Here is a 14,927-nt window from a genome sequence, read left to right on the forward strand (position 1 = left end):
TTATATACAACGGGGTCATCAATGTGAGACCGGTAGCGAAAACAGCCATTAAAAGTGGCCAGGACACAGTGTACATTTACCATCTGTACTTGGCTGTGTTAAAATAAACCAACAGGATGTGCCAAATCTCACCTGTGAGGAATACTTGGCCCTCAGACGTCCTGCTTCACAGCCCTTGTCGCACACACGGAGCTGTCTCTCTCTGTCCAGCTCCCTCTTCAGCCTGCCGCAGGACTCGTTGGCATCTCGCACCTTCTTCTCACACTCCACACGGAGGCGCTCAATCTCCTTCCTCAGGTTCCGCTTTGCCTCGATGGCCTCCCTCAGCCTGCCCTTCTTAGTCACCCTGACAAACTCCAGCTCCTGAAGAAGAAAGTCAGTATTATTATAAGATAACACATGATTCTGACACCTTTTGTACAAAGCAATTTACAAGGGCAGTGTCACAAATGTGCTTATTTGATCGTGGAAGAAGAGTTATTTATTATTCATTATTATAGTATTTACTTATATTTCAAATGAGCTTTTATTTTTAAATTAATACATTTTAGTTAATTTGGCTTTCATTTAGTTTCATTTAGCAATTTTTTAATATATCAACTGAATATTAGTTCAGTTAGTAGTCAACGTAACATTTGTAATTTTTTGTAACTTTTTTTGAGTATTGAGCACTAGCATTATATTTTATTTCAGCTTTATTTCAATTACTGTAAACAATTATAACAATTTTTGTTTTAGTTAACAATAACACTGGCTCAGAATATTCTAAATTAAATTTTATTTTTTAAAATTATTCTAAATTAGAATTGTAGAAAAAGGAAAATCTGTCATTAATTACTCACCCTCGTGTTGTTCCAAACCCGTAAGACCTTTGTTCATCTTCGGAACACAAATTACGATATCTTTTATGAAATCTAAACATTTTCTGACCCTATATAGACAGCAAGGCATCGAATTTCAATAACAGCAGTGATTCAACCATTAATTTTTGTTTTCTTTGCATACAAAAAGTATTATTTTGGATACATAAATTTAAGGTTGATCCACTTATGTCACATGGACTATATTAATGTTCTTCCTAACTTTTTGGGCCTTGAACATGGTACTTGTGTTGCTGTCTATGGAGGGTCAGAAAGTTCTCAGATTTTCATCAAAAAATATCTGAATTTTGTTCCGAAAATGAACAAAGGTCTTACGGGTTTGACATGATGGTGAATTATTAATAACAGAATTTTCATTTGTGGGTGAACTGTTCCTTTAAATATTTTGTCCTTTATTTTCAGTCATTATTTTATTAAAATTTTTCAATAAAATTCTTGAAATTATTTTTTGAATGCCAGCTTTTCAGACTTTTGGACTTCACAGTAAGTACCTGCTGAAGGCTTCGTTTGGCTTGCAGAGCAGCAGCTACTTTCTCCTCTTGCTTCACTCGCATGCGGATGATCTCCTGGAGGAATTTCTCTCTAGCCTCCTTAGAATTAAGGTCACTGCAGAGCATCTGCTTGAGGACTTCCAGCTCAGAGTAAGGAGCCACAGGGCTGATAGCGTTGAGGTTCATCACCCCTACGCCATTGGTAGAGGGAGGGGACATCAAGCAATGGGAGGCAGGAACTGGAATCAGAGAATAATACACCAATGAAATAAAAGTTGCCAGAAATTGTGAATGTTTTTTACAGGATTTCCACAGATGTATTTAACCGCTAATCCTCTTTTTTGACATCCTACCTTTGCTATAGTTGTCAACCTCGATTTCTGTGTCCGAGTCCTCGTTCTCCAGAGCACGCTGTCTGACTCCTGGAGTGGGCAGAGGGGTCTTGGCCACCTGCTGTGATTGTCTCTCTGCAGAGGGATACCTCTTTCTTGGCCTGGAGCTCTCTGTCTTGCCTGTGTTGTGGTTCTCGGTGGTCTGGGAGAAACGTTGTGGTGGCTGCTCATTATTTTTAAATGTGGAAATGGGCAGTGATACATTTGGGACTACCAGGCTGTCTTGTCCTTTAGCAAGCGATCTGAATGTCAGGAAAATGAGATGTTAATTACAAGGCTCAATCAAGGAAATGCATTGATGCATTGCATAGTAAATATGATCCATGAATTACTACTGGTTTATCAGTAGTTTACCTCTCATATGTGTGGCTAGATGTTTCTCGCTCAGTAGAAGGAACTCTGGGAGACCAGGGCCTGAAGGCCGAAGGTCTTTGCTTGAATTGGAGCTGCTTAAGATCCTAAGAAGAGGAAAATAAAAGTGTGTCATTAAGGATGCAAGATAGAATAAAGTTCGTCTTTAAAAACAATAATAAACTTTATCTTGAGTGTCAAAATAAATATTAATTTTTCATACTGTACATTTTATTGATTTGATGCCTGAATTCACTAGTTGCATTTAAATACTGATTTTACTGTTTTTAACTAAATATGAACCTAATAATAAGTGAAAGCTTTGAAATCACAAATATGAATGACAAATAATACTATTACTATCTGGATAATGCTTTCATAAACAATAAGCCAATAAAATGTACCTTATTTGCAAATGCAGCCAGAGACTGTAGCCAGTCAGCTTGCTTCTCTTTACCCACTGATGGGGATCTTGAGCGGTCATGTTTGGACTTTTTGGAGGGAATGGGACTGTAAGCCTGTAAAATAAAAAAGAAGGGAAAAGAAAACACATTCTGTGAGATTAAATAACACCCTGTGAAGCCAAGAAACCAGCACCGAGGTACAGCTTTGACCACGTAGGTGTCAAACCGACTTACAGCTTTCAGCAAATAACTGAGAGAAATCAGAGGTAAATTTAGCAAAAGTTCAACTAACAATCAAACACTACAAAAGTATTCATGCTACTAAAAAGGGTTCCTAATCCTCCCCTTTGCCCTCAGGTTTCAGCTTGTCAGTTTCAGGATGTGTTTAGCATTGCCGTTCCAATGACCTGCCCAAACCTGTGCCTTTCTGACTCAAGTTCAGGAATTTAAAACACCCCCGTAACCCGAACATCCAGACAGACAGAGTTAGTGCAAAAGTTAGGTGAGGATAAACTCAGGAGGAGGTACTGATACAAAAATGATTCACAATGAATGAGAAATGTTGTGTTTTCAGGTGAAAAACAGCACATGGGTGAGAATTATGACTGGAAACATAAGGTCATGCACTTGCGCTCTGTCTGTGACTATGGTGCGACACAAGGGGGAGATACCGGGCTGGATTTTGTCTCACCTGCTACAGTGACATAAATCTTGTAGTAAACATTATTTAACATCCGCTTTATGTACCTTAAGTAGCGAACTATAATAATAAAACCTTACTGTTATTCTCAAAGCATGGGTGCTCATTATTTTTTGGGGGTTGTTTGGAGCCCATTCCTTCAATGCGGATCTGACTCACACTCACGCTAATTTACACTTGCCTCCATGTCCAGCTTCAGTGACGAGTACGGTGGAAGAACTCTTCAGCCTGAGCGTGGCGGCTGAGAGAGCAACCTCTTGCCTATTCAGCACACTTTCTGAGTGATTAAACGGGCATAGAACGACAGAGGACGTGTAATCTTCTAATGCAGATAAAATATATAAAGAAATATATCTAGAAATCATTTTACTGCTAAAGAGCCACTTGTTATTCACACGGCCTTCCTCACTGAACCGCGAATGAACTCTGCTTCCAACACATTTGAGGTAATAAATAGTTTTTGGTAACTTTTAACACACACACACACACACGACACGTCAAAATATGACTCAAGTGTTGAAAAACCACTGCAAGCCCAACAAAAAACGTCTGTCTGTGTTTACGTAAAAAATATATGTCAATATATATATACTTTTTTTTTTTTGGAGCATACTTTAGCAAGGTGGGTGACATGTTGGAACACAATATGGGTTTCTTTCGTGGTTGTATTGTGATTGTCCACATCAAACTGAATAATGAATCAGACTTTTTTTTTGCAAACCTGTTTTACCAATTAGATATCATTGGCTACTAGTAGTTCTTATTCTAAACAGCTGATAGGAAATACACAACATAATTGCTGAAATATTATCAAGGATAATGTATACATTAATCTCAACTGACAAAGTAGTTTTTTTTCTCCCTACCGGGGCACAAATGCCTTGTTCCCAAGTGAAATCATCAAATGGGAGCTAAATGGCTTCTGAATAAACAAATCTATCAAATAATTCTTTCATTTGTCAACTAAAAGCCATTTGGTAACCCAAATGTAGAATTTAATTAGCCAATGGAACCCCAGTATTCATTTATTTAAAGAGAAGCACCAGCCCCCCCCCCCTAAAAAAATCCCGTGATGGGTAAAGTCAAAATATGACTCAAGTGTTGAACAACCACTGCACGCCCAACAAAAAACGTCTGTCTGTGTTTGTTCCTTCCCTGAGGTCTGGAGTTCCAGGAAGACCACGGCGTCCCAGACATAATAGTCTTTGACTGTGCACCCTCCCAGACACCACAAGGGAGCCGCTGATGCAACGTCTGCTGATCTGAAATCAGGGCAGCCGTGACACGGCCCTCACTCACAACCACATCAAACGCATGGCCTTGTGACACACATGTAAAGCAGACAGTATCAAACAGCAGGGCAAAACCACACAAACACACAATGGATGCAAATTAGGAAATGTTCAACATCTGGACTCTAACCTACAGTTTTATATAAAAGGAAGCCTTTGGCCATCTGGATTTATTATACAATTTTGGAAAATTCTAAACAAGGTGATTGCAAAGCACTACACATTACACTACGGATAACATATTCATGCAAGATAAAATGTAACATACTCTATATTCTTAATCATGACTGAGAAAATGAAAAAAAGCACTAACAAGGACCATTACTGATGGAGTGCATGAGTGAGTGATTGAAAGAGTGAGCGAGTGAGGGCCACATTTCCTCTCTGTAGTTTGCTTTGGCTGATGGCCCTGTGGGAACCCAGAGCGTCTGGTTCCTGAATATGAGTGGGCGGGTTCGAGGAGCAGGACCACAGAGGAAACACAAAGCAGCAGGAATGTATACTTGAAGGCCAAGTACGGCTTACTCTTAAAGTGGCCATTCAATCCTATGCCCTTTCAACTGCCTATTGTGCAAGATTTCTTTGAAGACAGGTAATAAAGGAGTGCTTTACAGCAAACATGAGGCTGAACATACACAGATGAAACATGCATGTTTGCGCAGACTTAACCAAAGGTACTGCACAAATCAACTCATGAATAAAATGATTTTTATTTATGTTAATGATGGATAGACAATAAATGGCAGATATTCAAATTATAGACAATTTTGGAACCTATATTTTTATAAGACTTTACCAATATATCATGCATCACTAGTTTAAAAAAAAATAAAAAAAAAATATTGTGCCTGATGCGGATTTTAAAAGTGAAAAACGAAATTTTTGCCAAGGGTTTAAGATGTGCAGACATCCCAGACAAATATTGTGTGAAACAGTTTGGAATGCATTGCTCAGTCCAAGAGCCATGGGAGCATGTTGTCATAAACTGGATTGGATAACATCTGACCACTTTTGCTTCTGATTTCGGAATGACTAATGAAGCGAATATCGACCTCTGCTTGCATTCGTTGCGATACACCATCCAGTTTGTTCAGGGAGATGGTGCATGCTCCAGATCTTTGTTAATATTACTTGGAACCCAAACAAGTGGAGTTACATTTGCCGTGAAACAAAAATAGTCTGCTCTATTGAACTTACTCGAGCAACTAACATCCTCACAATAATGAGCTGTAGTGGTGGTGGTGCACAGCAACCAGGCACAACAAGTTTCCTATTACAGCTTTTCTTCCCCCCCACGGAAATCCTGCATGTAATCCCCAGATCTGTGTGTGCTTCAGTGTGCTCTGCCAAAGTCAAGGGCAAAACTGGTGAAGCACATTTGGGTAAGAGCTTTTCTGAAACGTGCTGGAGACCGGTGCTCTGATTAAGAGCTGGAAGACCATACAGGATGAAAGTGTCATCATAAGAGTATGTGAGAGAGAAAGGATAAGGTTATGCCAGCTGTCCTCATGCAAGTGTGAGTGCTTTGGAGGGTTTCACAATTTATATTAAGCATGGCTGTCACCAGGTGTCAGCTGGCAGATCGTTGCCTTTTGAAAATGTCCACAGCTTTTTTGCTTTCAGTGCCAAAAAAATAAAAAATAAAACCACGCCATTAGTTTCCCTTCAAGTCCATCCACTTCCAGAAGTCAGATATGGAGCCTTAGGGAAAACCAGTCTTGATTTGATTGTGTTAATAGCCTTTGGACTGGAGTTTTGCTGCTGTCTGAGCTGAAGAGGGAACAGACTTTTGAGGCAAAGGCGGAGCATAACGCATAATCCTGCTCTGAGAGTGATGGAGGAATCCATCTGCTTCAATATGCCATATTCCAGAAGGCACATAAGGCTATAGTCTCATCGGACTCTTAAGAAGTCCTCCATTAAGTAATCCACCTTCAGACAACAAATAAAAAGCATTCTCATACATACAGCCCTACAAAAAAAATTATCTTGACATGAAATGGGTTGCATTTGTGAGTCTAAATGGATCAAACTGAGCATGTTTTGGAGAGAAATACTTACACTGAAGCATAGACAAAACACCCCACAAGGCACACACACATTCATACAATGTCTTTATGCTTCTCTTCACATTTAGAACACTAATAATGCAGAACCATGCAAACTAGAAAGCCTGAGGGCATGATGAGAAAAAGAAACTCCATTACTGTAAATGTCTGTTGCAGAAACTTTGAACACTTACCACTAAAGATCATTCCTCTCACTGCAGCTAATCTGTCTCTACTAGTAGGTTTTCAGTTTGATCGTGGGATAGATTGATAAATCTGTATAAGCTTACATTGGGGTTTAGAAGTATAAAACCACACTTAAAATCTGGGATACAGAACAGAATTTAAACAAAAAATATAAACAGGAAATGGCATATAAAAACGCAACATCATAAAAAGAAAAAGAGGATAAATGTAATAAGATTTGGCACTAGTTCTAGGCCACAAATTTGTGACATTGATCAGTGATCATGTGATTCCTTTTTACAGATGGTCTGCTTCTACTGAGCAAAACATCAATCACAAGATGCATTTTGGATCATTCTTAAATCTTGTGGGAGAACAAAAATAGGTCAAATATGAAGAAACTTTCTTTTAATTAAACTCAACTTTCCACTCGTGGTTTGGTACCAACTGCATATTATTATGATTTTAAGACATCTTCAGACAAATTTCCTAAAGTCGGGAGAACAAGTTCGCCTGGAACTTGAGTGCTGGTCGTGCCTAAATTTTAATCTGTGTGCTTTAGTTCTAATGCTAATGCGCAAGCAGTTAAGTGCAGAAAGACGATTAAAGTCTCACTGAATCTCCTCTTCACCATACCAACACAAGGGCTCGAAATAAAGAGAGACAATCACATGTCAGGTAGAAGAGCTTCAGGGCACCCACAACCAACACTAAGTCAAATGGTCTTCCCGCCCTTTTTTATCTGCAGTTTCTAGCTGTCCCAGTGTGCAGAGGGTGGAATGGCTGGCTGGCTTTGGCTCTTGTGGCTGAGTGATTGACTGAGCAGATGGGGCTTCAGTTCCTCCAGTGAGAGTGTGGACTTCAGACAGCAGCTGTGCGTCTCACTGAAGAGCCCCTCCTGTACCTGCTAACAGCTAATGAAATCTCCAGCGCCTAATGCAAAGAAATCACAGAAACCAAAAGCAGAAACTAAAGCAAAAAAGGGCAAATTAAAAGATGAGGATGCTGTCAGAGCCGGCACAAGTACAACGGTTCAAATGTTTTCAAGAAATAATACATTTAATCAGCATGGATGCAGTAAAACATTAAAAGTGATAAAAATGTTTTATCAAAAGTGACAGTAAAGAGAAATGTGACAAAAGATATAAATTTTAAGAAAAATTTTGCTCTTTTGAACTTTGTAATTGTTAAGGACAGGAATCCTGAAAAAAATGAATCATAGTTTTGACAAAAACATTAAGCTGCACAACTATTTCAACATTCATAATAGTAAGAAATGTTTCTTGAGCAGCAAATCTGCATATTAGAGTGATTTCTGAAAGATCATGTGACACTAAATAATGGAGTAATCGCTGCTGAAAATTCAGCTATGCTAGAAATTCCATTAAAAAATATTAAAATAAACTGAATTTGAAAGTATATTTCACAATGTTACTGTATTTTTTATCAAATATATGCAGCTTAACTCTACAACACAGGGGCCTTGGAGCTAATAGAGGTAACACGGCTTTGAGTCCAGCCCACAACATATTCTGCTCCATTGTTTCCTATGTCTCCCATTTTCATTATTCACTGTTTCTGTCAAATGAAGCAAAAAGTCCTACAAAATAAGACAAGGATTTCAAATTATGACCGAAAAAAGTCTGAGAAATGTTTAAAGGCACAAACATTGAAGATATTTTCACCAAATATATCCAATGCAACCAATGCATTATTATGCACTCACTCATACGCAATGCTCCAGCCGACGATCAATCAGTTATGACAGTTAAAAAGGGCAGGACACACAGGATATGCATTTTTTCAGGGAGCTGCTTTGGTCTGTCAGACAGACACTGAATACACAAACACTCCCTCCCACAGCAACACCTATCCCTCACACACCACAAACTTCAAAATGCTTCTAGAAGAACAAGAAAGCTTGTACTTTGCTGTGTATGGCAGACTGATGGCATTAACTGTGACTCCTCCACTAAATAAGGTGCAGTGCTGGGTTTGTTTGGAGGGGTGATAAGGGAGTGAATGCCAAGGGGAGGTCAGGAGGTGTCAGGGTACGGAGAGGCTGCTGAAGTTGTAAAAGCTCCCGCAGTGAAGCGGCAGGGTGAAGTTAGGGTCAGTGCTTAGGGTCTCAACGATGTCACAGCACCTCCACTGTGTCTGCCCTGGGATAGGGGAGGGTTGGTGTGCTGGAAATTGGCTCAAGTGAGGCTATAAATCCATCTGAAATTTACTGCTTCCAACCACCCTTCGGCATTCTCAAGCCCTGATGCAATCTTAACGCTGACAATTGACAACACAGAGGTGCTGTAAAGACGGCACAGACAACCTCCATGCAACTCCAAACCCTAGCACTATAGTGTGCAACCATCTAGGAGGGAGTCCATCACTTGACATTTAGCAGAGTGTCCATTTAAGACTACGGCTAATCTTTGCAAGTGGACCTACAGTAATGGAAAACATGCCAGTTTTCTGTGAAACGCTGCATTTGCCTTTCATTCGTGAGCGAGGCAGAAATGGGGAGTGGGCCCTGTAATTAAGGTTTGATACAGCCAAGGCTGGGAATGGATTCTTTTAGTTTGCTTTACAGTCACTTTGAAAGCCCAATGTTCCCCCAGCATTCGTCAAAACAAACATAAGTGCGGTAGAATGGAGGTGGAAGTGCTAATGGATGTTGCAGAATGGCAGGAAGCATTAGAAACAACAGGAGAGGAAAAACAAAAAAATTTTGGAGGCGAAAAAGGGCTAACTGCTGAGTAAAAGTCCCCAGAACTCCATAATTGAGCGTTTTTCCAAAGTACAAGACATACAAGGTTGAAAATGGGTGTTATTACAGCACTGTGTGAAGCACTGTCACATCTGTACATAGAAACCTTGGATTTTGGAAAAATCCCTTTTCCATTTTTCCATGAAGTAGTACCTACATCCACATGGAACACATTCAGTTCAGCTTAACAAAGCAGATGATTACATAAAGAGATTAATAGGGAAACAGAGAGGCTCATTCTTCCATACAGCAGCAAAGAAGGACACTTACTCTTTCAGGACAGGAAACCTAACAATGGAAAAAAAATATGCATCCTTCAAATAAAAGCTTGGAAGGTGTCTGGTTCCAGTCAGTTTTTGCTATAACATCTTTACATTGAACAAGATACAGATTTGATGCATGAAATCTTCTTCGAAATAAAAAGGTTTAAAAGCATGGAAAAATTTTAATTCTGTCACCATTCACTTACTTTCTTCTGAAGAATACAGAAGAGGATATTTTGAAGAATGTTGGTAACCAAACCCTTAAAAGGTCCCCTTCTTTGTGATCCCATGTTTTAAACTTTAGTTAGTGTGTAATACTGTTGTTAGAGTATAAATAATATCTGTAAAATTCTAAAGCTCAAAGTTCAATGCCAAGCGAGATATTTTATTTAACAGAATTTGCCTTCAAAAAACGGCCCGTTTGGACTACAGCCCTCTATTTCCTGCAGTAATGACGTCACTAAAACAGTTTTTTGACTAACCTCCTCCCACATGAATTCACAAAAAGGGGGGCGTGGTCTTGTTGCGCTCCAACGGAGAAAAAGGAAGAGCTGCGTTTGTGTTTGCCATGTCATTGAAACGCTGTTATTTTCATCTCGGAGTCCAATCATCTTTGTTTGGGCTTCCCAGGGAAGCTGTACTTGGAGATTAATGGTTACAATTTATGTTTAACTCGGTTCCTGAAAATTATAATCCACATGTAAAACTATGTGCAGCACATTTTGCTGAGGACAACTTCCTCAATCTCAATCAGTTTAATGCCGGATTCGCAAAAAGATTATTCTTGAAAGATGAAGCAGTTCCCTCTTTGTCTGGAGAAGGCGTTGTTTATGGACCACAACCGGTAAGTGTATTTTATTATTTAAGTTGGTGCGTTTAACAGTTTCTGTAACTTACTACACAAAGGGCAACGCTGTTTAGCTTTTTTAACTAGATGTTAGGGCTGTGCAAAAAAACTAATGCGATTTCATGCGCATCTCGTCAGTAAAAACGCTCCTGTGATTATAAGTACATCTCCAGCACATGCTCCTGCCCACTTGCTTCTCAAAACTAGTCCAATCACGTTTCCAGGAGGGCAGTGTGCCCTAAGCTGCTGTCGAATCACAACACAGGAACCGCTGGCCCAATCAGAACTTGTTAAGTATTTCTGAAGGAGGGACTTTATAGAACAAGGAAGTCATCAGCCCGTTTTTATGACAGTGAAAACAGCGGTATACAGATAGGTGAATTGTGTGAAAAATACTGTGTAACATGAAACATGAACACATGTTATATTGCACACTGTAAACACAATCAAAGCTTCAAAAAAAGCGCGAAAAACGGGACCTTTAAAAAAAACTTTTTTTATATCTTCTTGTACATCCCACAAAAGAAAGTCAAAGATGTTTGGAACGATGAGGGTGAGTAAATGATGACAGAATTTTCATTTTTGTGTGATTGGTTTTCATTTTACAAACCTTACAGATAATGAACATGACGCATGCCTGATACAAAAAAAATTATATTTCATGTTGGCTTGGAGATGGTTTAGCTGGTTGTGGCTTCAGCATCCTAAATTGGATATTACAGGGGACCAGTAGCTATGTACATTTTTTTTTCAGCAGGCATTACACATTATTCTGCTCATTTGACGCTTTGTAACCCTGAAAATTCCTGGAAACTTATTTTTCCTGGACCATTTTCATTTTACAGCGCTCCTCTGAATCTGAAAGGGCCAATGTTTTTCTCCATAGCAACCGCATAACATTTTGAGATCAGCTCTGACTCAACCGACAAAACAACAAAATACCGAATTCGCCATCTCTACTAAGGCATTTGCATACCAGACCCTCTGCTAGTCTTGCTTCTGTGGCTAACATTAGCCAGGTACTCTTCTGGACACTCTTTAAATGGATGGCCACACATGACATCCATTAAAAATTTACTTTTGCTAGCTCTCTGCACCCATAAAGCCTGTGAAGTACCTTGATTTTAATGAATCGTTGTTTGTTTACAGATAATCTGGTGTTGCCAAAATGGCAAACACAGTATCTTAACAGTGAGTCAGCGCCAGCTCAGGTCTGAGATATGAGAGAGAATGAAGATACAGGCCAGTGTGTTATATAAATGTCTCCTGAGTGTGCTGTGTGTATGTTCCCTGTGTTTCGAGGACACACTGCTCTGTGTTAATTTGTTCAGTCTGATCCGGTCAGAAGGATTAGGGCCCGGTGCTCCTGTCCTGAGCCCTGTCTCTAAAGAGGGCCAATATGGTTAGCAAGTAATCTCCCAGCTTTCCCAGCACCAATCCACACTGACCCATGTGGCCTGTCCACTAACAGCTGAGGCACATTTGTCTGTGTGTGTGTCTGTTCATATGTTCTATACCTTATAAGACCATATGCTGGAACACTTATGATGCATGCGTACTGATATAAAAATACATTTTAAAATAGAAATTTAAATTAAAAAATAAAAATAAAATCATATAATAATACAGTATGAAAATGTTAAAGTTTTTCTAAATATTACATTTAACAGTATTATTAATGTTTTTGTGTTGTTGGTAAAGATGTTCTAAACATAAAAACTATATATTATAGCAAACTATAATAACAATTTCTTTTAAGTGTAATAGTAAATAACGGGTATTCTAACAATGGTTTGAATAAATATAATTAAAAGTAAGCTTGTATTATACTAATTTGCATTTTTGTAAGATTTAAAAAAAAATTTTATAACTTAAAATCACAATAAATCAGTATAATTAAATGTTAGCTTTACTTGGCGATATGGCAAAAATATCATATCACGAAAATATTTTATTACGATTCTTTGTCATGTTGGTTTTACTATTTTGCGAGTTGTCTAAGCATTACAGCCAACAAATTTCTCTATTATAAAGACAAATACTTTTAAGGTAACAAAATATAAAAAAAGATTGGTGGATAAATAAAATGCGGGTGACAATAAAAATCTTTGTCATTATTTTCTCTTCGTTATCAAAAATAAGAACAAAGACTATATAGGTTAATTAATATTAAAGCAACTGCATTAAAGTTTTTCAGTCACGAGTAGTGAGTGATTTTTCACAGTTTTGTTGTTTTATTAACATTAAGGGAATAATTCACCCCAAAATTACAATTCTGTCATCTGTCTCTCAGTTATGTGTTTTATTTTTACACCTCCACTCAAAAGTTGTTTTAAACCTGAATGAGTTTCTTTCTTCTGCTGAACATAAATGTTATTTTGAAGAATGTGGGTAGCCAAATCCACAGGATTCTCAGTGACTTACACAGGTTTTTTTTTCGACTATCAAAGTCAATGGAAACCAGCAACTGTTTATTTACCCACATTCTTTAAAATACCTTCTTTTGTGTTCAGCACAAGAAAGAAATTAATACATATTTGAGTGAGTAAATAATAACAGAATTTACATTTTAGGGTGAACTATCCCTTTAAGGACAGTTGGCTGCATGTTTAATACTGTCCCTTTAAGACCTGCCTGCATCAAATAGCTACACAGGCACGTTTTTCTCTCAACTGTTTACTTTCATTTTAGACATAACCAACTGGTTATATGTAAACCATGTGTTTTCTGACAGTATTACTGTGAAAGATAACTTGGTTCAGTCTTCAGGCGCTGTTTAATAGGCTTTTTAGTGCTTGCACTTCAGGTACGCGCTCAGAGAAAACACACATCAGAACAGCCCACGAATGAAATGTTTAACCGGCAAGGTTCTAAAGCACATTCAAATCATGTAGTTTAGTGATTACAAATAAGTGCAGTGTCCCGTAAGAATCCACCGCTGAGTTAACTGATGTGAATGTATGTTGCGTTGTACAGTATATTTAGATAGAGGCACCAGAACTTCATCTAAAAGAAAGTGTAGCACGATACTACGATATGTCTTCAAAAGCAGATCGTTGAGACCTTTTAATTGACCGCGATCAAAAATAACGTTAATGTATTTTTAACCAAGATAAATTAACAATAAACAATACTATATTTATAAATTAAGACATGCCATAAAGAAATCGTTGTTCATTGTAAGTTCAGGATACAAATGCATCAACCAGTGTCAGCCATGTGAATTTTAATGCAAAGTGTTACCATTAAGTTTTAATTCTTAAAAAAAGATTGAAAATGTCCTTTTAAAAATGCTTAAGTGTGCTGTGTTACTGTAGAAGGCCATAATATAATGGTGAATTGGCAGTATACCCACACAGCGAGTCTAAGAGAACGAGAGCCGAGGGTGAACAGACACCAGTATGGCAGGGAGGGGAGGCTCTGCTCAGGAACTCAATAATAACTTTGAGCAGTCTAGCCAGGAGGCTGTAGGCCCAGACTGCGGCTGTTCCATCCTCCAGCACTTCCCCCCTCTGCAGCCCTGGGCTCCTCCCTCTGCCCTGGCCTGTGTCTGCTCCACAGGACTAATGCATTTTGCAGACAGACTAGAGACTTAAAGAGACATAAACCACATTTTTCCTCCCTGAATCACTGCTGTTGATGTAACCACTAACTCAGAACAGAGATCATTATTTCCAGCCATTTATTCAAAATCTCCCGCTCTCATTTTCTTTCTTATTACTCTTTTCCTCTCTTGGAACTCGGGAGACCTCGACATGACACGGAAAAGTGAGGGAGAAACGGCCTAAAAAATATGTTAAGAGCCTCTCAATAAATCTTGAGCCAAATGCTTGAACCGCACCACCCTCCGAATGCGTCTTTGATGTGCAACTCACCAGCCTGGAGAAGCTCTTGTCAAGTGTAATCAGAGGTCCTACCGTCAAATGCATTTGAAGTCATTATTATAATAATTATAAGGGGCAAATCCAATAGGCATGATCAGACAGCGCTGAAACAGAGCAGATCCAGCTGTTGGGAGTTGGGATGCACACTTCTGCCCGTAAATCAACAGAGATTACATTACTGCTGTCTGCCGGGCAGGATATAATGATGGATATGAATGCTAAATGCATCAGTCTGAGAGACAAAAGCTGCGTGCGGGATTCATAGCAAAGTGGGAAGTGCCCCCTTTCAGGAAACGCTGGAGCTGTAAATATCGGCAATTTAGTTTTGCATGTGCACCAACATGCTTCAGAGACTGTTAGAGTTACAGTAGCCTAGTGTAAAGGAATCGTTTATACAAAAAATAAATAATTTACTCATTTCAAA

At 38.7% G+C, this 14,927-nt stretch overlaps 1 protein-coding gene across 1 annotated transcript in view; it reads right to left on the minus strand.

Moving 5' to 3' along the window:
• skib (v-ski avian sarcoma viral oncogene homolog b) overlaps nucleotides 1-14,927 on the minus strand; it is a 35,227-nt gene that overhangs the window by 2,273 nt on the left and 18,027 nt on the right. Inside the window, exons 2-6 of the mRNA XM_059538480.1 lie at nucleotides 2,520-2,633; nucleotides 2,119-2,222; nucleotides 1,726-2,006; nucleotides 1,373-1,611; nucleotides 133-363 (exon numbers count right to left, since the gene is read on the minus strand). Coding sequence (XP_059394463.1) covers nucleotides 133-363; nucleotides 1,373-1,611; nucleotides 1,726-2,006; nucleotides 2,119-2,222; nucleotides 2,520-2,633 — 969 coding nt within the window. The remainder of the gene's footprint in view (nucleotides 1-132; nucleotides 364-1,372; nucleotides 1,612-1,725; nucleotides 2,007-2,118; nucleotides 2,223-2,519; nucleotides 2,634-14,927) is intronic.

This window comes from Carassius carassius, chromosome 44, assembly GCF_963082965.1.
Source record: "Carassius carassius chromosome 44, fCarCar2.1, whole genome shotgun sequence".
Lineage (NCBI taxonomy): Eukaryota > Metazoa > Chordata > Actinopteri > Cypriniformes > Cyprinidae > Carassius > Carassius carassius.